General features: G+C 30.7%; 1 protein-coding gene across 1 annotated transcript in view; it reads right to left on the bottom strand.

The window, feature by feature from the left end:
- Window positions 1-24,860, bottom strand: part of LOC127732233 (uncharacterized) — a 43,398-nt gene that overhangs the window by 10,589 nt on the left and 7,949 nt on the right. The window contains exons 4-6 of the mRNA XM_052241314.1: window positions 11,015-11,074; window positions 7,195-7,254; window positions 5,088-5,147 (exon numbers count right to left, since the gene is read on the bottom strand). Of these exons, the coding sequence (XP_052097274.1) occupies window positions 5,088-5,147; window positions 7,195-7,254; window positions 11,015-11,074 (180 nt within the window). The remainder of the gene's footprint in view (window positions 1-5,087; window positions 5,148-7,194; window positions 7,255-11,014; window positions 11,075-24,860) is intronic.

The following is a 24,860-nucleotide window of genomic DNA, read 5'->3' as shown; positions in this document are numbered from 1 at the left end:
AAATAGGGGCGATCTAAGGTGCTCCGAGAGAAAGGGCCGATTCTGCTCAACAACATCCCTAAAGGAGTAGGGCCACGAAGGGTTAAAAACAAATATTTATTCTGGTGAATATCACGGACAGTATACACCATGCCCTCTCATGGCGTCGTAATTTTTATTTTAATTAAAGAAATATTGAAAAAGCTTATTTAACCACTGTGCAATATGAAATACAAATTCTCACGTGGTTTCGTCTTATGTCCTACGATTTTCTATGTATGCTATTGTTCACAGTTCTGTAATTTATTTACACCATCCGTAGTAATTATTTAAAATGTTAACTTGGCATGCCATACATGATAGAAAATGCGGACGTGAAGGAAAGCATTTCATCAAAGCGTCAACATAAGATTACAATGCGCGGGTTACCTTTCGACGATTTCGTCTTTAAAAAAGATACGTGTATCTAAAAGTAAATTTGTATTGATTTTTTTATGTTGACACCCATATCAACCTGCTGGATATAAAATTTTACGGAAAAAAACTACGGCTCTAATTTAAAACTGTCATATTTTTGTTTGCAAGGCACAGACCGGGCTAATTATTACAAAATAACGGGGAAATGAACTTTAAAATAACTTGCAAATTCATAATTTTTATTTCTACTCATATTTGTTTTGTTTTCTAATAAAAACAGTTATGAGGACGTATCTTTCCGTGTTTAAAAACCTCGCCGGATCGGCGGTTAACGAAGTTTCGCTGAAAACAAAGACTTGTTATTCCTTTTTCTTCTTTTTTGTTTGTTATAAATAAGAAAATGATAAATTATAGAATTTATTTTATTTATAGCAATTGTACAAGTTCTTGGTACAGTTATTTCGTCACAGAATCTATCCTACCTCGGAAATGGCGGCGTTGAATCAGGATTTGCTTGTTAGCAAAAGTTAAATTTTCTATGTGGCCACAGGCCTCGACCACGCTAAATATTGTTGCAAACTGAATCAAAGTGTCAAACAATCAAAATAAGAGTACAATTACTTTGGTCGAGGCCTGTGGCCAACGCGAAATTTAAGAATAAATGCTAATGCGTCGCCAGTAAACTTAATTTGTGATCATCAAATCACCAATTGATGCCGTCGGAGCTTAAAATACAATACAGTTATCTCCAAAACTTGCATTTTGAAAATTGTTCACCAATTATTAAAGTAAATGATGAGTAAAAGTTTTATTGATAAATTTCCATGAAAAAAATGAACGATGAGAAAATGTATATTTGAGTGCACAATAATCAATTTTAACTGAAAATAAACACTTACATTCATTTACTCTTTCTACAGACACTGTGCCTGTTTGCGGATAGGCATATCTGTCCTCCACTGTAATGTGAAAAGAGGCTAAATTATACCTTGACACTACTTTTAATGTGATTATGATTTTAACTAGCAATAACAAGAAACAAAAATGTTTACTAACTGACTATCCTTGATTATAAAAAAGTCAATATCATAATACTGTTTGCATTGCTGCCTAAATTTTTAAGGACTTTGACAATCACCTACTTTTGAGAAAGATTTTGATGTAATAAGTCGTTAATTTGACAATAATCAACATTGTTTTTGGTAATATGTAAGTAGTTTTCATTTCTACAGAAACATTGTCCGTTTGTGGTTAAGCACTTCTCTGACCCCCCCCCCCCCCCCCTGATTAATGACAATATAAAGACATTATACACCAACAGGGTACTTTTCATTTCAAAATTTCTCCTGTAACTGGTATTACTGAACATGTCCGATATTGGAATAAAGAAGTTAGAAGATGCCTAACCCGTCGAGGTTTAATTTGTTCCCCTTTCTGAACTTTATGGATTCATGATTGTTTTACTGTTTTATGTTAGTCCTGACTTTCCTTGATTATAAAAAAATCAATATCAAAATAATGTCTGCATTGCCTTCTACATTTTTCAGGACTTTGACTTTAACCTTAATTTGATGTACAAAGTAGATAGTTTTACAATCATCAAATTTGTTTGTGTTTATATAAAAATGGTATTTTCTACAAAAACAGTGTCCGTGTGTGGGTAGGCACTTCTCTGGCCCAGTGCTAAATTACAATATAAAGAAATTAAACACCGACCATTTACTCTTCCTTCCAATGCAATTTGTTTGTTGACAAGTATTTTGAAGGGTAAGATTTCACGTTCTACTAGTCCGTAACTAAGAAAGACACTGTTCTAATTCCAAATGTTTTGGGTATATAATTTCGCCAAAAAAACATAAGCAAGAAAGTCATTTTTGTGCCTCAAAACCTTTTTTGTCAATATTGAAACCATTCAAAAGCGTACGAAAAGTATAAATTTCTCCTCTGACTGGTATAACTGAAAATGTCCGATGGATTCATTATTGTTTTCTGTTTTAAGTTAGTCCTGGTTTTAACGGTACTATGACTTTGACAATCTTTCTGAACAAAGATACCAATTAACTATTAAAAACGCAATATCAAGAAGAAGGCCCAACATTTTCATTCAACACATTATTCCTAAATATTTGAATTGAGAAAGGGACAATATAAACATAAGTTTATTCATATATATTGTATAACTGCCAATGAAACTACTCTCCACATATGAATTTGATATTTTATGGCGGCCATCTTTGAAAATGCCACCATTTTGAAATTTCAAGGTGGATCAATAGCTAATATTATTTGAAAAATCAAGAACTACTACCATTCCAAATTTGGTGCTGTTATCATCAAACCCACATTTTTTTCATCGATCTGCCGGACTAACAAGACACCAAATGAAACAGAAATTAACAAATACAGGTCTCCGAACGGTCTTCAAAAATGAGCAACACCCATACCGTATAGTCAGCTATGAAAGGCCCCGAAATGAAAAATTTAAAGCAATTTAAACGAGAAAACTAACTGCATAATTTATGTACAAAATAATGAACGAAAAACAAATATGATACACAGAAAACAAACTACAACCACTGAATTACAGGTTTCTGACTTAGAACATACACATACATAATGTGGCGGCGTTAAACATATTAGCGGGCGCCCAAAGTTTCCCTAACCTGGGACAGTGGTGTAACAGTTCAACATAAGCACAAACTATACCAATCAGTTGAAAAGGGCTTTGGCGGTATGGGCTTTGCTCATTGTCGAAGGCTGTACGGTGACCTATAGTTGTTAATTTCTGTGTCATTTGGTGTCTTGTGAAGAGTTTTATCATTGGCAATCATACACCATCTTCTTTTTTTATATTAACTCATCGGATGGATTTAAACAGAACTATATATAACAAAAGCACAGTGTTGACGTTAAATGGTACAGTTGTCATTTAATGAATGATTTGTCTACTTTAAAATAAAGAAACCATATTTTGCTAGTCGAAAATATGAGATTACTTTAGTAAGGCTAAAGAACTGTGTCTGGGATATGAATGAACCTTAAAATTGTGTAAGTTATTAACTATAAGGGTAGTTGTTAAGTAAATGTACACGTATATTATAGTTTGTAATTATATAGGCATATTCACCTTTATTAGCGGGGAAGTATGGAGTTATCTGGTACATTATACATACGGCCTTGACCATTGTTCGGCTATATTTTATATGTTGTGTTTTAGATTTGACATTCTAAGGTTTTTCTTATGTTTCGTTTTAAAAGAGATTTTGAAAACCATTCTTTCATTGTATGGAGCGTGAATCTAATAACGACGTTATAATTTCAATTGCCTTTAGAAAATGAATCAACACTTATTATATTCTATGTTGCATAAGGCTTATTCGTAGCGATGCCAAAAGCGTTAACTATGATGAAAAAGGTCGAGGGAAAGTGTTAACTCTCTATAATAAGAAATAATGAAATATTATAGTATAAATGAATTTTACAATAATTTCACAAGAATTATCTACTAAAGAAGACCAAATCTATAACAATTAATTACAATATAGAATAAAACAAAACTTACATTCGTGCACTTTCTCTGCAGAAACCGTGCCTGTTTGTGGGTAAATATACCGTTTATTTACTGTAATAAGACAATAGAAGATTACGAATACACTTATTTATCATCGATTATATCATGCAACAAAGTTAATATTTCAGACTCAATATAACATATTTGATCACTGTGACATTTGAAGCAGGAGATACATACTTTATTGAGGTATAATATTTACTCCTTTTACAAATGATCCATTTGCAAATGTTTGCAGTTGACTTTTGATTCTTAAATGAACATCAGTTTGAATGATTTATGAACAAATGTATACATATATATCTATATATATATTCGGCCGTTGTCTGCTCTGTGGTCGGGCTGTTGTCTCGTTGACATAGTCCCCATTTCCATTCTCAATTTTATATAACATATATAGGTATAAATCGTCTCAAATATAGCCCAACAATAATTGATCTTCAAATTTTTGGTCTTCCCTCAGCTGGACTGGAACCCTAGCTGTGACAACATGGCAACACTGCCTGTACGTTCTAAACTGTTTGAACTTCTCCTTTTTAATTATCTTATACAGCTTAAGAGGTCTCATGATTAATTTTGTTAATAGTCGCGCGACTTGCGAGTAGCCTTAGTGTTGTGAGGAGATCTCAAATTTTGACAGAGAAGTCTTAGTGATTAATGATTATAGAGATAATGATAGCAGAAAAGACTTTATGAAATAGCTGTCCTGACTCATCCGTATTATTATGACCATATTTACTCTATTGTAATTACATAATACTTGACGTCCTGCAAGAAACATGATTCAAATTTTTGCATATAATTATCTAAAGTTCTCCATCTTTTACCAATACCTTTGACATGTTTACCTTGTTTAAGAAATTGATTGTGGTAAGATTAACAAGCTGCAGATTTGTTTGTGGTACTGTAACTTCATACAATTTTGCGAAATTACGACGGAATATGGTTCGCAAAAATTGAAACTCGAATTTTAAGTTTAGTATAGCATTTTATGTGTGTTATATTTCTTGAAATCACTATTAAGCATCTCATAAATATGTCCATCGATCAAAAATAACAATCATAGTCAACGTTTTAGTTTTTACACATTTATCAATTTTAAATGAAGATTAACACTTACATTCATTTAATCTTTCTACAGAGACTGTGCCTGTTTGTGGATAGGGATATCTGACCTTTACTGTAATGTGACAAATAGGCAAAATTATATCTTGACACTTATACCATCGTGATTATGATTTCTACTCGTAGTAACACGTTCCACAAAAATGTGTACTTACTGACTATCCTTGTTTATGAAAAATAATTAAAGTACTATATGCATTGCCATTTGATAAGGAATCTTTCCGTTTTGATTTTTTTGTGGATATTCTTTTTATTCTACTTTTTTTGTTAGAACTTTGAAAGTAACCACTTACACAAAAGATGTTGATATAATAAGGTGGTAGTGTCACAACTATTAAAAATCAAATTTGTTTGTGTAAATATGTAAAGAGGTTCTAATTTCTACATATTCAATATCCGTTTTTTGGGAATGCACTTCTCTGTCCAACAGCACTTTGACAATATAAAGAAATTATTAACCAACACGTTACTTGTCATGTTATGTTTCTGCTCTGACTAATATTACTGGAAATGTTCGATATTGGAATGAAATAATAGGTTAAATATCAAAAGCAGATAGAAGATGCCTACCTAGTCGAGTTTTTATTTGTTTCTCTTTCTGAACTTTATAAAATTTTTCAGTTTTTCATTAGACCTGTTGATAACTTGTACTATGAGTTTGATATGCACACTGAACATAGACATTTCTTAATCATGTGCTAGTATTTAAAAAAATCCTATATCAAGAAGAAAGCACAACGTCTTCATTTAACATATTATTCCTAAATATTTGAATCGAGAAAGTGACAATCTATAATTGTCCTTCTATGACTGATATGTCTACTTTAAAGTAAGATAATCATCTTTCATATGACGAAAATAGGTGATTATTATTTTCATATGACTTAAGAACAGTGTTTGGTATATGAATTATGACATAGTTTTAACCATAAGGAATGTTGTTAAGTAAATGTGTAAGCATACTATAGGCATACAGTATTTAGGAAGATACTAGGAAGCATGCAGTTATCTGGTATCTGGTATGATATACATATACCTTGACCAGTCTTTGGTTTAAATATCTACCTTGTTTTTTTTAGATCTGACATTCTAGGTTTTTTTCTTTTGTTGCATGCATACGAGATTTCGAAAATAAATCAAAAATCATATAACGATGACACGATCTCATGTGCCTTTTGACAATACATCAACTGTGATGTTTTCCTGTGCTGTATCAAGCTTTATCAAATACTTGTAGAAAATAATGGTATAATTGTACCCCTTGATAAAACTAATGTATACATATATTTCTTCATTAAATTTGACGAATTGTCTTAGCCGTGTGATATGACTTTTGTTATCAACTGCTTCCGGTATATATCAACTGTTTCCGGTTTATAACAACTGCTTCCGGTTATTATCGCAAACCTTTCTTTAACGTAAACGCAAAGCATTTCGACGTCATTCGGTAAATTCCGGAAAATAAACCTCAGTGATAAATTTTAGTGAAAAACGTAGCTAAGTAGTTTAAAAGAAGGAATATTAGGAAACAGGAAAATATATAATTAAAAAATGCAAAACAAATAAAACAATAAATGAATTTTATAAAGTTTTAAAACAAGTTGTCTGTATGGCTTCTGCTGAAGTATATGATAAAAAGCCTGTCGGCTCTGGGGCTGATATCATGACCTAGGGCTGATAAGGGGTCTGATATGAAAAACGTCATGTTATAATCTATATATATCGACACACAAGTGATAAATATGACAGAGGAACAGAGTAAGCAAACCCCCCCCCCCCCCCCCCGATGATCAATAGTTAAGCGACTGAGATCACCCCCAGTTTTGGGTGGGGTTCGTGTTGCTTAGTCTTTAGTTTTCTATGTTGTGTCATCTGTACTATTATTTGTCTGTTTGTCTTTTTATTTTTGGCCATGACGTTGTCAGTTTGTTTTCGATCTATGAATTTGACTGTCCCTCTGGTATCTTTCGTCCCTCTTTTAAGAAATATGATAGTACACATGCTTTTACAATAAGTACTTAGTAAGGACGAACAGGAGCTACTGTTTTATCAAATCCATAAGAAATAACTACAAACTACAAACTAAAAAAAATTAAACTTACATTCGTGCACTTTTTCTGCCGAAACTGTGCCTGTTTGAGGGTAAATATACCTTTTAAGTACTGTAATAAAAAATAACTGTTGTTTTAAATATATTTGGGATGGTAAAAATGACAAAGTAAAGAGAAATGTAATTATCGGCGAAAATCAAAGAGGGGGATTAAAATGGTTGATTTAGATAACTATTTTATGGCACTGAAAGATTCATGGATTTTCAGATTAACAACCAGATCTGAGTAAAATTTTTCTTGTCTTTAACATGAATTTAGATAATGTGAAATCACTGATAAAAATTAAGAAAAACACAGGAATTTTATATGCAGGTAGTTTCAAGTCGGGTGAAAACAGGAGGAGGTTTGATGAAATTTAAAGATCATTTTTCAAATATCAGAAAAATATGGGGAAATAGACACACTAAACATTGCAACAAAAGCTTGTTCTTTCAAAACTGGGTAAAAAAGTGGATTGATAAATATTAAGGACATACTGGATCGTGAGGAAAAGCTATCACAGGCTTTTATATTAGAAAAGTTAAACGATAAGTCAAATTGGTTTGTAGGCGTTAAGACATTAACATCCCCCATCCCGAAGGAATGGCAGCAAGTTTTAATTAGAAAAATTCTATAAAGGTTCAAATCAGTATTTATAAGGATAAAGTGAGATGTGAAAATAAACAAATCCAAAACAAAAGATATCTATAATAAAATGTTAGTAGATGAACACAATTTACACATCTAATTGGTATCTATAGTTGGATAAGTTATTTAAAGTTAAATTACAGTCCATATATAATATTCTTGAGTGAGAGAAAAAGATGAAAGTTTTTAAATGGAAACTGCTTTTGTATATTATTGCTACAAAGCAGTTTCTATTTAGATGGAACATTTCTAACGAAAATACATGTTTTTTGTACAACAGAAGAGGAAACTAATTTACCTTTATTTATTTCATGTTCATTTTAAAGAGATTTTTGGGCGGAAGAAGAAAATCTTGAAACCAAACTCAATTTTAAAATCAAGATATCAGAAAAAATGTATTTTTCATTAATTTCAAGAAATTAATATCATAGAATAATAAGGATATATTGTCATACTTTATGTAATGTTTTTTATGATTATTTTCTGAGTATTTTCCTGGCCACTCAGAAAGTATTGCACAGGAATACTCCCCTAGCGTTCTGACAGTGAAGTAGAATAGAAACAAGCAATCTAAATGATTAAGAACATATCTTTGTTGTTCAAAAAAAGAGAAAAAAAAACTCATTACCTATACACTTCACTATCATCGATTATATCATGCAACAAAGATTATAATTCAAACTCGAAATAAAATACATGATTAATGTTAACGGGGGAGACATGCAAAGCAGGAGATATATAACCTATCAAAGTACTGTGATAGCTCAGTTTAGAATTGGTCCATATGCATGATATATCATTATTGATATGTTATATTTGTTGAAAAAGCTCTAAATCATCTTGCAATTTTGTCCTTTTTTAGAAACTGAAATGGTAGTTTAAATATTGCATTCTCAAAATTATTTAACATCTTTTATATCATATGATGATTAATCGTTTAAATGATTGCACAAATGTCAATTTTAAAGGAAAATTAACACTAACATTCATTTACCCTTTCTACAGAGACTGTGCCTGGTTGTGGATAGGGATATCTGACCTTTACTGTAGTGTGACACATAGGCAAAATTAAACCTTGACACTATTTCTAATGTGATTATGATTTTAACTAGCAATAACAAGAAACAAAAATGTTTACTAACTGACTATCCTTGATTATAAAAAAAATAATATCAAAGTATGGTTTGCATTCCAGTCTATAATTTAAGGACTTTGACTATAACCTAATTTTGATGTACTAAGTAGATAAATTTACAATTATCAAATTTGTTTGTGTAAATATACAAGTGGTTTTAATTTCTATAAAAAATCAGTGTCCACTTCTCTTGCCAAGTGCTACATGACAATATAAAAACATTAAACACCGACACGTTATGGACAGTTGTTGTCCATTCGTTTGATGTGTTTTGCGATTGAATTTTCCTCGGAGTTCAGTATTTTTGTGATTTTACTTTTTACTCTCCATTCTAATGCAATTTGTTTGTAACGATAATTTTCATTGGATGTTGACAAGTATTTTGAAGGGTAAGATTCCACGATCTACCAGTCCGAAACTAAGAAAGCCATCATTTTGATATCCGAATTTTTTTGATATGCAGTTTTCTATCTAAGTAAGCAAGAAAGTCAAATTTTGTGCCTCAAAATCTTCTTTTTGTCAATACTGAAACCAATTCAGAAGCGTACGAAAAGTATAAATTTCTCCTCTGACTGGTATTACTGAAAATGTCCGATATTGGAATCATGTAATGGGTTATATATCCAATCCCAGTTCTGAACTTGATGGATTCATTATTGTTTTCTGTTTTATCATGTTTATGTTAGTCCTTCTTTTAACGGTAATATAACTTTGACAATCTCTCTGAACATAGATACCGTTTGAATATTAAAAAAACAATATTTAGAAGAAAGCACAACATTCACATTCAACACAATATTCCTAAATATTAGAATCGAGAAAGTGACAATATAAAAATAAGTTTGATTATATATAGTGTATGATTGCCAATGAAAAAAATCTTCGCATATGATTTTGATATTTATGTCGGCCATCTTGGAAAATGCCACCTTTTTGAAATTTTGAGGTTGGTCAATATCTTATATTAATTAAAAAATCAAGAACTACTATCATTCACAATTTGGTGCTTATATCATCGAACCGACAATTTTTTCACCGATCTGCCGGACTAGCAAGAAACCAAATGAAACAGAAATTAACAAATACAGGTCTCTGAACGGTCTTCAAAAATGAGCATCACCCATACCGTATAGTCAGCTATAAAAGGCCCCGAAAAGACAAATGTAAAAAAAATTAAGAGAAAAGTTTGACAGTATAGGCTTTGCTCATCGTTGAATGCCGTTCAGTGACCTATAGTTTTTAATTTCTGTGTCATTTGGTCTCTTGTGAAGATTTGTCTCATTGGCAATCATACCGCATCTTCTTTTTTTAACTCATCCGATAGATATAAACAGATTTACATATAACAGAAACACAAGATAGACGGGAAATGGTACAGTTGTCCTTTAATGAATGATTTGTCTGCTTTAAAGTAAAGCAACCATCTTTTTCTAGAAGAAAATAGGAGATTACTTTCGTAAGGCTAAAGAACTGTGTCTAGTATATGAACGAACCTTAAAATTGTGTAAGTTATTAACCATAAGGGTTGCTGTTAAGTATATTTGAACGTATATTATAATTATTAAGTATTTAGGAAAAATCAACTTTCTTTACGGGGAAACATGGACATATCTGATATATTATACATACGGCCTTCATCACTGTTAGACTATAGTCTACATGTTCTATATGTTGTGTTTTAGATTTGACATTCTAATGTTTTTTTTTTTGTTTCTTTTTAAAAGAGATTTTGAAAACCATTTATTCATTGTATGGAGCGTGGATCTAATAACGACGTTATAATCCTAATGGCCTTTTTAAAATGAATCAACAATTATTTTATCCTATGTTGTATGAGGCTTATATGTAGCGATACCAAACGCGTTAACTATGATGAAAAAGGTCGAGGGAAAGTGTTAACAAATCTCTAAAATAAGAAATAATGAAATGTTATAGTATAAATGAATTTTACAATAATTTCACAATAAATACCTACTAAAGAAGTTAAAGAGTTAATATTTCAGCAAATCTATAACAATTAATTGCAACTTAAAATAATACACAACTTACATTCGTGCACTTTCTCTGCAGAAACCGTGCCTGTTTGTGGGTAAATATACCGTTTATTTACTGTAATAAGACAATAAAAGATTATGAATGTACTTACTTATCATCGATTAAGTCATGCAATAAAGTTTATAACCGTAACTTGATATAGCATACATTATAATTTTTGACGGGTGTGGCAGGATATATATACTCTATCGAGGTATTGTGTTTACTAAGTTTGGAGTTGATCCAATGGTGAAAGTTCGCAGTTGACCTTTGATACAACATTGAATATCAGTTTGCATTATTCATAAATGCTTGTACTTATATATACTATAAACTATGTATTGATATACGTCGAAAAGTTGTTATAAAAAGCAACACAAAAATAGTACAATTATCAATCATTATCAGTTGATGATTGATGCGTAATTGAATATTAGTTTGTATTATTGATAAACGTATGTATTTATATATATTACGGATTGCAAATGTGTCGAATTTTGTGATTGGATAACAACACAGAGATGTCAGAATATATCCATGAAAGTGCCGGGGTATATACCACGTTTTTTTTTATACCGTTTGAAACCTCAACAACGTCAACATAATACCTGTACTATGTGACGTAGTCTAAAGCTATACAGAACACTTAAAGAATTTAGAGGCTCTTAGAGGAAAAATAGTGACGTGCATCCGTCAATAATACATGTTTAATTCCAAATCACGCAATTTACACTCCAAATACTAAAAATTAATGTTTTAAAGTGTTTTTATAAATTATTACATACACGATAATATTTTTTTTACAAAATCCTTCACGTATGCGGAAAATATCAGGTTGGAGTTCTATGTGGTTGTTACAAAAATAGTCAAACAAACATACAAACAGTAAACATGAAATCTAAAACCTTTGATGAAAATATCTTCTGAACGAAAAAAATTGTTGTCAAGACGAAGAAAGAGCATTTATATGAATATCTCAAAACATTAAGAAAAAAAAAAAACAAAACAAAAACATGTAAGAAAATATATTCTGTATTGTGAATGTTTAACAAGTCTTACAAATACCTGGTACAGAAAAAAACATGAATGCAGGGGTAATCCGTAATATATGTAAAATTCAAGTCTCAGTCAAGGTATATAATGTGACATTCCCGGCTTAAGGTTTATATCCCTTATATAATGTATTGGTTTACGCCAAAAAAGTGTAAAGAAAAGCATCACAAAACTATCAAGTAAAAACGTACAATTATCAATAAATATATTGGATACCCGATATTCTGTAGGATGAAAAGTGGAGTTCTTTATTGATTTTTATACTTATAGAAAAGTTATTTGTAAAATCCTAGTTCATGTTCTTAAGCATTTGGAATATATGGGACTGCGTAATTGTACATCCGAAATAACACTCATCTAGCTGTTGTTTTTAGCACTGCAGTCTTTGAACTACACTTGTTTTTACTAGATTGAGTCTCTACTACCTAGACCAAAGCTTTATTGTGATTAACGTAATAAATAGTCAGGCAATTGTGATATCTCTTAGTGTTGTCAAAAGCTCTAAAATGTCGACTAAAAGACAATCTTGCTGACTTTTCTTACGAATTCTATTCTTCGTTCAAAAATAGCAATTATAAATGCACGACATATTTCAATTGTACAGTATTAATAAAGTCTGGTATGAAAATGCATTTCGTCGTTATAAGTAAAAGAATGTACTTGTATGCATATGTCAAGGAAGCAAGCTGTTATTTTGTGTAATGCAAATAACACCCCGATTCTGCGTCCGCTAAAATCAGCACGTAAAGTTGGCAAGTTTCTTTTGTATTCAATTCTCAAGAAACTGACATTTAAAATTAAATCTTGCATTCTGAAAATTATTTAACAAATATTGTTTTCCATGAAAAAAATGAACGATGAGAAAATGTATTAATGATTGCACAAATGTCAATTTTAACTGACGATTAACACTAACATGCATTTACTCTTTCTACAGAGACAGTGCCTGTTTGTGGATGGGTATATCTGTCCTCCACTGTAATGTGAATAGAGGCAAAATTATACCTTGACACTTTTCTAATGTGATTATGATTTTCACTAGCTATAACAAGAAACAAAAATGTTTACTAACTGACTATCCTTGATTATAAAACTTTAATACAAATGTACTGTTTGCATTGCTGCCTAAATATTTAAGGTCTTTGGCAATAACCTACTTTTGATGTACTTAGTAGGTAGTTTTATAATTATCAAAGCTGTTTGTACAATATCAATATAAAAGTAGTTTTAATTGTAACATAGACCGTGTCCGTTTTTAGGTTTGCACTTATGTGGCCCAGTACTAAATGACAATTTAAAGAAAATGATACACCGAAACGTAACTCTTAATTTCAAAATGTCTGACAAGTATTACTGCAAATATCTGATATTGGAAATCAGTGATGGATTAAATATCCAAAGCAGATAGAAGACATGAAATATGTCTACTCAGTCGAGTTTTAGTTTTTTCTTTCTTTCTGTAGTTGATGCATTCATAATTGTTTTCAGGTTTATGGTTGACCTGTTTTTAACTTATACGAAGACGATGACATGCTAATTAAATAAATGACTTGATATTAAAAATTCAATATAAAAAATAAAGCCCAACCTTTTCATTCAACTTATTATTCCTACATATTTGAATCTTAAAAGTGAAAATGTACAATTGCTTTTCATTAACTCCTTCTATGACTTATATGTTTGCTTTAAAGTAAGGAGACCATTTATTATGAGGCAAAACTTGAAAGTTATTTTACTACGACTAAACAACTGTGTTTGGCATATAAATGAACATTACAATTGTGCAAGCTTTGACCTAGTATTAACCATAAGAGACGTTGTTAAGTAAAAGAGAGGCCACAAATAAGTGCCTACGGCTCAAGGAATTTAAACTCTAAGCCGAGAATGTCACATTATATACCCTGTGTGAGACCTGAATAACATATAATATAATGTATTGGTATACGCCAAAAAAGTGTAAAGAAAAGCAACCCAAAAATATCAAGTAAAAAGTACAATTATCAATAAATATATTGGATACCCGATATTCTGTAGGATGGAAAGTGGAGTCTTATAAATCTTTATTGATTTTCATACTTATAGAAAAGTTATTTGGAATCACATTTCATGATGTTATTAAGCATTTGAAATATTTGGGACTGCGTAATTGTACATCCCAAATAACACTCATCTAGCTGTTGTTTTCAGCACTGCAGTCTTTGAACTACACTTGTTTTTACTAGATTGAGTCTCTACTACCTAGACCAAGGTTTTATTGTGATTAACGTAATAAATAGTCAGTCGATTGTGATATCTTTTAGTGTTGTCAGAAGATCTCAAATGTCGACTAAAAGACAATCTTGCTGACTTTTCTTACGAATTCTATTCTTCGTTCAAATATAGCAATTATAAATGCACGACATATTTCAATTGTACAGTATTAATTAAGTCTGGTATGAAAATGCATTTCGTCGTTATAAGTAAAAGAATGTACTTGTATGCATATGTCAAGGAAGCAAGCTGTTATTTTGTTTAATGCAAATAACATCCCGATTCTGCGTCTGCTAAAATCAGCACGGGACTTTTCAAATGTAAAGTTGGCAGGTTTCTTTCGTATTCAATTCTGAAGAAACTGACATTTAAAATTAAATCTTGCATTCTGAAAATTATTTAACAAATATTGTTTTCCATGAAAAAAATGAACGATGAGAAAATGTATTAATGATTGCACAAATGTCAATTTTAACTGACGATTAACACTAACATTCATTTACTCTTTCTACAGAGACTATGCCTGTTTGTGGATGGGGATATCTGTCCTCCACTGTAATGTGAATAGAGGCAAAATTATACCTTGACACTATTTCTAATGTGATTATGAGTTTAACTAGCAATAACAAGAAACAAAAATGTTTACTAACTGACTATCCTTGATTATAAACACTTCAATACCAATGTACTGTTTGCATTGCTGCCTAAATATTTAAGGTCTTTGGCAATAACCTACTTTTGATGTACTGAGTAGGTAGTTTTATCAAAGCTGTTTGTTCTAATATAAAAGTAGTTTTAATTTTAACATAGACCGTGTCTGTTTTTAGGTTTGCACTTCTGTGGCACAGTACTAAATGACAATTTAAAGAAAATGATACACCGACACGTAACTCTTAATTTCAAAATGTCTGACAAGTATTACTGCAAATATCTGATATTGGAAATCAGTGATGGATTAAATATCCAAAGCAGATAGAAGACATGAAATATGTCTACGTAGTCGAGTTTTAGTTTTTTCTGACTTTCTGTAGCTGATGCATTCATAATTGTTTTCAGGTTTATGGTTGACCTGTTTTTAACTGATACCAAGATGATGACATGCTATTAAATAAATGACTTGATATTAAAAATTCAATATAAAAAATAAAGCCCAACCTTTCCATTCAACTAAATATTCCTACATATTTGAATCTTAAAAGTGAAAATGTACAATTGCTTTTCATTAACTCCTTCTATGACTTATACGCTTGCTTTAAAGTAAGGAGACCATTTATTATAAGGCAAAACTTGAAGGTTGTTTTACTACGACTAAACAACTGTGTTTGGCAGATAAATGAACCTTACAATTGTGCAAGCTTTGACCTAGTATTAACCATAAGAGACGTTGTTAAGTAAAAGAGAGGCCACAAATACCAAACAGACATTAAAACTCATAAGTAAAAAATGACCTGACAACATCTAGTTGTATGTGTAAGTAATGTCATATGTGTTAACTATAAATGAAGATGCGACTTTTGTAAGGCCCTAATTACCCCCTTGATTTCTATCTTGTGTTTAAGATTTGACATTGTCATGGTTTTCTAGTGTTACATTTATAAAACATTTAAAAAATTAAACAACCATTCCTTCATTGGATGGAACGTGAATCTTATAACGATATTACATTTATAATCTCAATTCCCTTTGGGAAATGGATCAACAATTATTTTATCCTCTGTTGCATGAGACTTATAGTGATGCCACAAGCATGAAATATGGTGAAAAATGATAAAGGATTGTGTAGTATAAATTATACAAAAAGTTAAAGTATAAATGAATTTGACAATTCTTTTACAATAATTACCTCCTAAGGAAGATCAAGAGTTAGTGTTTTAACAAATCTATAACAAGTAACTTAGATTAAAACAAAACTTACATTCGTGCACTTTTTCTGCAGAAACCGTGCCTGTTTGTGGGTAAATATACCGTTTATTTACTGTAACAAGACAATAAAAGATTATGAATGCACTTACTAATCATCAATTATATCATGCAACAAAGTTAATATTTCAGACTCAATATAACATATATGATAAACGTTGACGGTTGTGACATGTGAAGCAGGAGATACATACTCTATTGAGGTATTATATTTACTCCTTTTACAGTTGATCCTTTTGCAAATGCTCGCAGTCGACTATTGATACGTAAATGAACATCAGTTTAAATTACTTATAAATAGTATTGTCAACGGTTAACCGTCGGAAGAATCGAATATCGAATACCAATAACGTTAACCGGTTTACCGGATTTTTTTTCCAATTTTAATCGATTTGATATTAATGTGTATTGAAATCAGTACATAATTTTGTTCTATTTAAAAATGATCGTCGTGGTAAATAATTTGACAGATCAATAATGTCCAGTATATTGATTGCTATTGCTAATCTAAAAAATTAAAATTAATTACAACTTAGACAACTTGTCTATCAGCTCTGGACAAGATCATGAGTAAACATAATTAGTATACATGTTTTTTTAAAGAGAAACTTTTAACCAGTAATCCGATTAGATTTTACGATTTACTTCATTATTTTATTTTTGATCTAATATTGCTTAGACCTTCATCTGAATGTGCAAACTCCATCGTGCAAGGCTTTGTCATACTTTAAACAAAATGCCAACTCAAAAATCATAGTGTGAAATGCAAATCAACGTGAATATAATTAATGTATAACTGATGGTACGAGTAACAGGCTTAATCATTTCAAATTGAAACACCCCACATTATTTTCTGAGACATCAAGAGAAAATGAAAGAATCATCGGTTTCAGACATTTTCAATTCGACGAGATCAAGAAGGTTTTTTATTTTTCGATCTGAAGTTGTTACAAACGCCATAGTAGATACGGTGGTATTGGATTATTAAAAGTCAAACTTCGCCAGGAATATTCACAGACAAGCCTTTAATGCCAAAGGACAAACTTCAATTCATCGTATTATAACAACGTACATTTGTAGGGTACTACAGATAAGGCCTTCAAACATAACTTCTAAAACTACCGGTAAACCGGTTAATCGGTCGAACGAATATCCGAGTAACCGGTTAGGCAAAACTATACGATTTGACAACACTACTTATAAATATATGTATATATATATATATATAAATATATAAAAAAAATGCTTCCGCAAATTTACAGATCTAACATTTTAGAGCTGATATTTAGACGAATTATAGATATGAAATATATAGGTATAATTCGTCTCAAATATAGCCCAACAATAATTGATCTTCAAATTTGAGTTAGAAACTTTTATTCTTCCCTCATGATCAGCTGGACTGGAACCCTAGCTTCTTTGCCAAAATGGCAACACTGCCTGCTCAGTGTCCAGTAACCTCGACCACTCGACCACATAGGCTACATAAAAATATAGCTTTCGGTGGTCGATGTTATGCCTTTCCTCGTCAGCTTTATCCTAGATAACAGTGGAACGTTCTGAACTGTATGAACCTTTTATCCCAAGAGTAATTATCTTATACAGATTAAGAGGTCTCATGATTAATTTTGTTAATAGTCGCGCGACTTAGTGTTGTGAGGAGATCTCAAATTTCGACTGAGAAGTCTTTGTGATTAACGGTTATAGAGATAATGATACCAGAAAAGACTTTATGAAATAGATGTCCTGACTCATCAATATTTTTATGACCATATTTACTCTATTCTGTTTACATAATATTTGACGTCCTGCAAGAAACATGATTCAAATTTTTTGCATATAATTATCTAAAGTTTTCCATCTTGTTAATGCCTTAACCATGTTGACCTTGATTAAGATATTGATTGTGGTAAGATAAACAAGTTGTATATTTGTTTGCGGTACTGTAACTTCATACATTGTTTTGCGAAATTACGACGGAAAAGGGTTTGCAAAAATGAAAACGCGCATTTAAAGTTTAGTATAGCATTTTCTGTGTGTTATATTTCTTGAAATTGCTATTAAGCATCCCGTCCATCGATCAAAAATAACAATGATAGCCAACTTTTAAGTTTTTACACATTTATCAATTTTAAATGAAGATTAACACTTACATTCATTCAATCTTTCTACAGAGACTGTACCTGTTTGTGGATAGGGATATCTGACCTTTACTGTAATGTGACAAATAGGCAAAATTATATCTTGACACTTATACTATCGTGATTTTGATTTCTACTATAAGTAACACGACACAAAAATGTGTACTAACTGACTATCCTTGTCTATAAAAATAATTTAAAAGTACTGTATACATTGCCATTTGATAAGGAACTTTCCGTTTTAATTTTTTTGTGGATTTTGTTTTTGTTTTTTTTATTCTACTTGTTTTTGTAAGAACTTTGAAAATAACCACTTTCTAATAAGATGTTGATATAATAAGTAGGTAGTTTCACGATTATTAACTATCAAATTTGTTTGTGTGTAAATATGTAAAGAGATTTTAAATTCTACAAATGCCATGTCCGTTTTCTGGGAATGCACTTCTCTGTACAACAGCACTTTGACAATATAAAGACATTGTTCACCAACACGTTATTCGTCATTTCATGTTTCTACTCTGACTAGTACTACTGGAAATATTCGATATTAGAATGAAATGATAGGTTAAATATCAAAAGCAGATAGAAGATGCCTACCTAGTCGAGTATTCGTTTATTTCTCTTTCTAAACTTGATAATATTTTTCAGTTATTTATTTGACCTGTTGATAACTTGTACTATGAGTTTGATACGCTCACTGAACATAGACCTAACTTAATCATGTGCTGGTATTTAAAAAATCCAATATCAAGAAGAAAGCACAACGTCTTCATTTAACATATTATGCCTACATATTTGAATCGAGAAAGTGACAATCTATAATTGTCCTTCTATGACTGATATGTCTGCTTTAAAGTAAGATAATCATCTTTTATATGACGAAAATAGAGATTATTATTTTCAAATGACTAAAGAACAGTGTTTGGTATATGAATTATGACATAGTATTAACCATAAGGAATGTTGTTAAGTAAATGTGTAAGCATACTTTAGGCATAAACTATTGAGGAAGATACTGGGAAGCATGCAGTTATCTGGTATCTGGTATAATATACAGAACGCCTTGACCAGTCTTTGGTTTAAATATCTACCTTGTTTTCTTTTAAATCTGACATTCTAGGTTTTTTTTCTTTTGTTGCATGCATACGATATTTGGAAAATAATTCAAAAATTTTATAACGATGACACGATCCCATGTGCCTTTTTCAAATAAATCATCTGTGATGTTTTCCTGTGCTGTATCAAGCTTTATCATATACTTGTAGAAAATAATGGTATAATTGTACCCCTTGATAAAACTAATGTATACATATATTTATTCATCAAATTTGAAGAATTGTCTTAGCCGTGTAATATGACTTTTGTTCTCAACTGCTTCTGGTATTTATCAACTGTTACCGTTTTGTATTAACTGCTTCCGGTTATTATTGCAAACCTTTCTTTAACGTTAACGCAAAGCATTTCGACGTCATTCGGCAAATTCCGGAAAATAAACCTCAGTGATAAATTTTAGTGAAAAACGTAGCTAAGTAGTTTAAAAGAAGGAATATTAGGAAACAGGAAAATATATTATTAAAAAATCCAAAACAAATAATACAATAAATGAATTTTATAAAGTTTTAAAAAAAAGTTGTCTGTATGGCTTCTGCTGAAGTATATGATAAAAAGCCTGTCGGATCTCGGGCTGATAAGGGGTCTGATATGAAAAACGTCATGTTATAATCTATATATATCGACACACAAGTGATAAATATGATAAAAAACAGACAGACAGAGGAACAGTGTAAGCAAACCCCCCATGACCAATAATAAAGAAATATGATAGTACACATGGTTTTACAATAAGTACTTACTAAGGACGATCAAGAGCTACTGTTTTAACAAATCCATAAGAAATAACTACAAACTACAAACTGCAAACTACAAACTAAAAGAAATTAAACTTACATTCGTGCACTTTTTCTGCCGAAACTGTGCCTGTTTGAGGGTAAATATACCTTTTAAGTACTGTAATAAAAAATAACTGTTGTTTTAAATATATTTGGGATGGTAAAAATGACAAAGTTAAGAGAAATATAATTATCGGCGAATATCAAAGAGGGGGATTAAAATGGTTAATTTAGATAACTATTTTAAGGCACTGAAAGATTCATGGATTTTCAGATTAACAACCAGATTATCTGCCTAATATTTTAAGAATCTAAGGACAATTTTTCTTGTCTTTAACATGAATTTAGATAATGTGAAATCACTGATAAAAATTAAGAAAAACACAGGAATTTTATATGCAGGTAATTTCAAGTCGGGTGAAAACAGGAGGAGGTTTGATGAAATTTAAAGATCATTCTTCAAATATCAGAAAAATATGGGGAAATAGACACATTAAACATTACATCAAAATCTTGTTCTATCAAAACTTGGTGAAAAGTGGATTGATGAATATTAACGACATACTGGATAGCGAGGTAAAGCTATCACAGGTTTATATTTTAGAAAAAATAAACTATAAGTCAAATTGGTTTGTAGACGTTAAGACATTAACATCCTCCATCCCGAAGGAATGGCAGCAAGTTTTGATTAAAAAATACTATAAAGGTTCAAATCAGTATTTATAAGTATAAAGTGAGATGAGAAAATAAACAAATCCAAAACAAAAGATATCTATGACAAAATGGTATACAATAGATAAGCATGTTAAGTAGATAAACACAATTTACACATCTAATTGGTATCTATAGTCGAATAAGTTATTTAAAGTTAAATTACAGTCCACATATATCATTCGTAAACGATTTTATATTCAAATTTTTAAGAGAGAACAACATGAAAATTTTTAAATGGAAACTGCTTCAGTCATGTTAGTATATTATTGCTACAAAGCAGTCTCTGTTTAGATGGAAAATTTCTACCAATATTACATTTGATTTTTGTTAAACAGAATGGAAGAAGATAATTTACCTGTTTTTATTCCATGTTCATTTTTAAAAGACTTTTGGGCGGTAGTAGAAAATCTTGAAACCAAACTCAATTTTAAAATCAACATATCAGAAAAAATGTATTTTTCATTAATTTCAAGAAATTAATATCATAGAATAATAAGAATATAATGTCATACAAAGCAGTCTCTGTTTAGATGGAAAATTTCTACCGATATTACATGTGATTTTTGCTAAACAGAATCGAAGAAGATAATTTACCTGTTTTTATTCCATGTTCATTTTTAAAAGACTTTTGGGCGGTAGTAGAAAATCTTGAAACCAAACTCAATTTTAAAATCAACATATCAGAAAAAATGTATTTTTCATTAATTTCAAGAAATTAATATCATAGAATAATAAGAATATAATGTCATACAAAGCAGTCTCTGTTTAGATGGAAAATTTCTACCGATATTACATGTGATTTTTGTTAAACAGATTGGAAGAAGATAATTTACCTGTTTTTATTCCATGTTCATTTTTAAAAGACTTTTGGGCGGTAGTAGAAAATCTTGAAACCAAACTCAATTTTAAAATCAAGATATCAGAAAAAATGTATTTTTCATTAATTTCAAGAAATTAATATCATAGAATAATAAGGATATAATGTCATACTTTATGTAATGTTTTTTATGATTATATTCTGAGTATTTTCCTGGCCACTCAGAAAGTATTACACAGGAATACTCCCCTAGCGTTCTGACAGTGAAGTAGAATTGAAACAAGCAATCTAAATGATTAAGAACATATCTTTGTTGTTAAAAAAAAAGAGAAAAAATACCTCATTTCCAATACACTGCACTATCATCGATTATATCATGCAACAAAGATTATAATTCAAACTCGAAATAGAATACATGATTAATGTTGACGGGGGAGACATGCAAAGCAGGAGATATATAACCTATCAAAGTACTGTGATAGCTCAGTTTAGAATTGGTTCATATGCATGATATATCATTATTGATATGTTATATTTGTTGAAAACGCTCTAAATCATCTTGCAATTTTGTCCTTTTTTAGAAACTGAAATGTTAGTTTAAATCTTGCATTCTCAAAATTATTTAACATCTTTTATATCAAATGATGATTAATCGTTTAAATGATTGCACAAATGTCAATTTTAAAGGACGATTAACACTAACATTCATTTACTCTTTCTACAGAGACTGTGCCTGATTGTAGATGGGGATATCTGACCTTTACTGTAGTGTATCATTCAAAATTTGGTGCTTATATCATCGAACCGACAATTTTTTCACCAATCTGCCGGACTAGCAAGAAACCATATATCAAATGATGATTAATCGTTTAAATGATTGCACAAATGTCAATTTTAAAGGAAGATTAACACTAACATTCATTTACTCTTTCTACAGAGACTGTGCCTGATTGTAGATGGGGATATCTGACCTTTACTGTAGTGTATCATTCAAAATTTGGTGCTTATATCATCGAACCGACAATTTTTTTCACCAATCTGCCGGACTAGCAAGAAACCAAATGAAACAGAAATTAACAAATACAGGTCTCCGAACGGCCTTCAAAAATGAGCATCACCCATACCGTATAAACAGCTATAGTAGGCCCCGAATAGACAAATGTAAAAAAATTAAAAGAGAAAAGTTTAACAGTATGGGCTTTGCTCATCGTTGACTGCCGTTCGGCGATCTATAGTTTTTAATATCTGTGTCATTTGGTCTCTTGTGAAGAGTTGTCTCATTGGCAATCACACCGCATCTTCTTTTTTTTATAATAACTCATCAGATGGATATAAACAAATTTACATATAACAAAAACACAAGATAGACGGGAAATGGTACAGTTGTCCTTTAATGAATGATTTGTCTGCTTTAAAGTAAAGCAACCATCTTTTGCTAGAAGGAAATAGGAGATTACTTTCGTAAGGCTAAAGAACTGTGTCTGGTATATGAATGAACCTTAAAATTGTGCAAGTTATTAACCATAAGGGTTGCTGTAAAGTAAATGTGAACGTATTTTATAATTATTAACTATTTAGGAAGATTCAACTTTCTTTACGGGGAAACATGGTTATATCTGGTATATTATACATACGGCCTTCATCACTGTTAGACTATATTCTACATGTTCTATATCTTGTGTTTTAGATTTGACATTCTAATGTTTTTCTTTTGTTTCTTTTTAAAAGAGATTTTGAAAACCATTCTTTCATTGTATGGAGCGTGGATCTAATAACGACGTTATAGCCATAATGGCCTTTTTAAAATGAATCAACAATTACTTTATCCTATGTTGTATGAGGCTTATATGTAGCGATGCCAAACGCGTTAACTATGATGAAAAGGTCGAGGGAAAGTGTTAACAAATGTCTATAATAAGAAATAATGAAATGTTATAGTATAAATGAATTTTACAATAATTTCACAATAATTACCTACTAAAGGTAATTCAAGAGTTAATATGTTAGCAAATCTATAACAATTAATTGCAATTTAAAATAAAACACAACTTACATTCGTGCACTTTCTCTGCAGAAACCGTGCCTGTTTGTGGGTAAATATACCGTTTATTTACTGTAATAAGACAATAAAAGATTACGAATGTACTTACTTATTATCGATTATGTCATACAATAAAGTTTATAACCGTAACTTGATATAGCATACATTATAATTTTTGACGGGTGTGGCAGGATATATATACTCTATCGAGGTATTGTGTTTACTAAGTTTGGAGTTGATCCACTGGTAAAAGTTCGCAGTTGACCTTTGATACATCATTGAATATCAGTTTGCATTATTCATAAATGCTTGTACTTATATATACTATAAACTAAGTATTGATATACGTCGAAAAGGTGTTACAAAATGCAACACAAAAATAGTACAATTATCAATCATTATCAGTTGACGATTGATACGTAATTGAATATTAGTCTGCATTATTGATAAACGTATGTATTTATATATATTACGGATTACAAATGTGTCGAATTTTGTGATTGGATAACAACACAGAGATGTCAGTTTATATCAAGGAAAGTGCCGGGGTATATACGACGTTTTTTTTTATACCGTTTGAAACCTCAACAACGTCATCATAATACCTGTTACTATGTGACGTAGTCTAAAGCTATACAGAACACTTAAAGAATTTAGAGGCTCATAGAGGAAAAATAGTGACGTGCATCCGTCAATAATACATTTTTAATTCCAAATCACGCAATTTACACTCCAAATACTAAAAATTAATGTTTTAAAGTGTTTTTATAAATTATTACATACACGATAATATTATTTTTTCAGCAAATTACAAAATCCTTCACGTATGCGGAAAATATCAGGTTGGAGTTCTATGTGGTTGTTACAAAAATAGTCAAACAAACATACAAACAGTAAACATGAAATCTAAAACCTTTGTTGAAAATATATTCTGAACGAAAAAAATGTTTGTCAAGATGAAGAAAGAGCATTTATATGAATATCTCAAAACATTAAGAAAAAAAAACATGTAAGAAAATATATTCTGCATTGTGAA

Source organism: Mytilus californianus, unplaced genomic scaffold, assembly GCF_021869535.1.
Source record: "Mytilus californianus isolate M0D057914Y unplaced genomic scaffold, xbMytCali1.0.p SCAF_22, whole genome shotgun sequence".
NCBI classification, from domain to species: domain Eukaryota; kingdom Metazoa; phylum Mollusca; class Bivalvia; order Mytilida; family Mytilidae; genus Mytilus; species Mytilus californianus.
The sequence above is the reverse complement of the archived record's forward strand: the minus strand, read 5'-3'. Positions and strand labels throughout refer to the sequence as shown.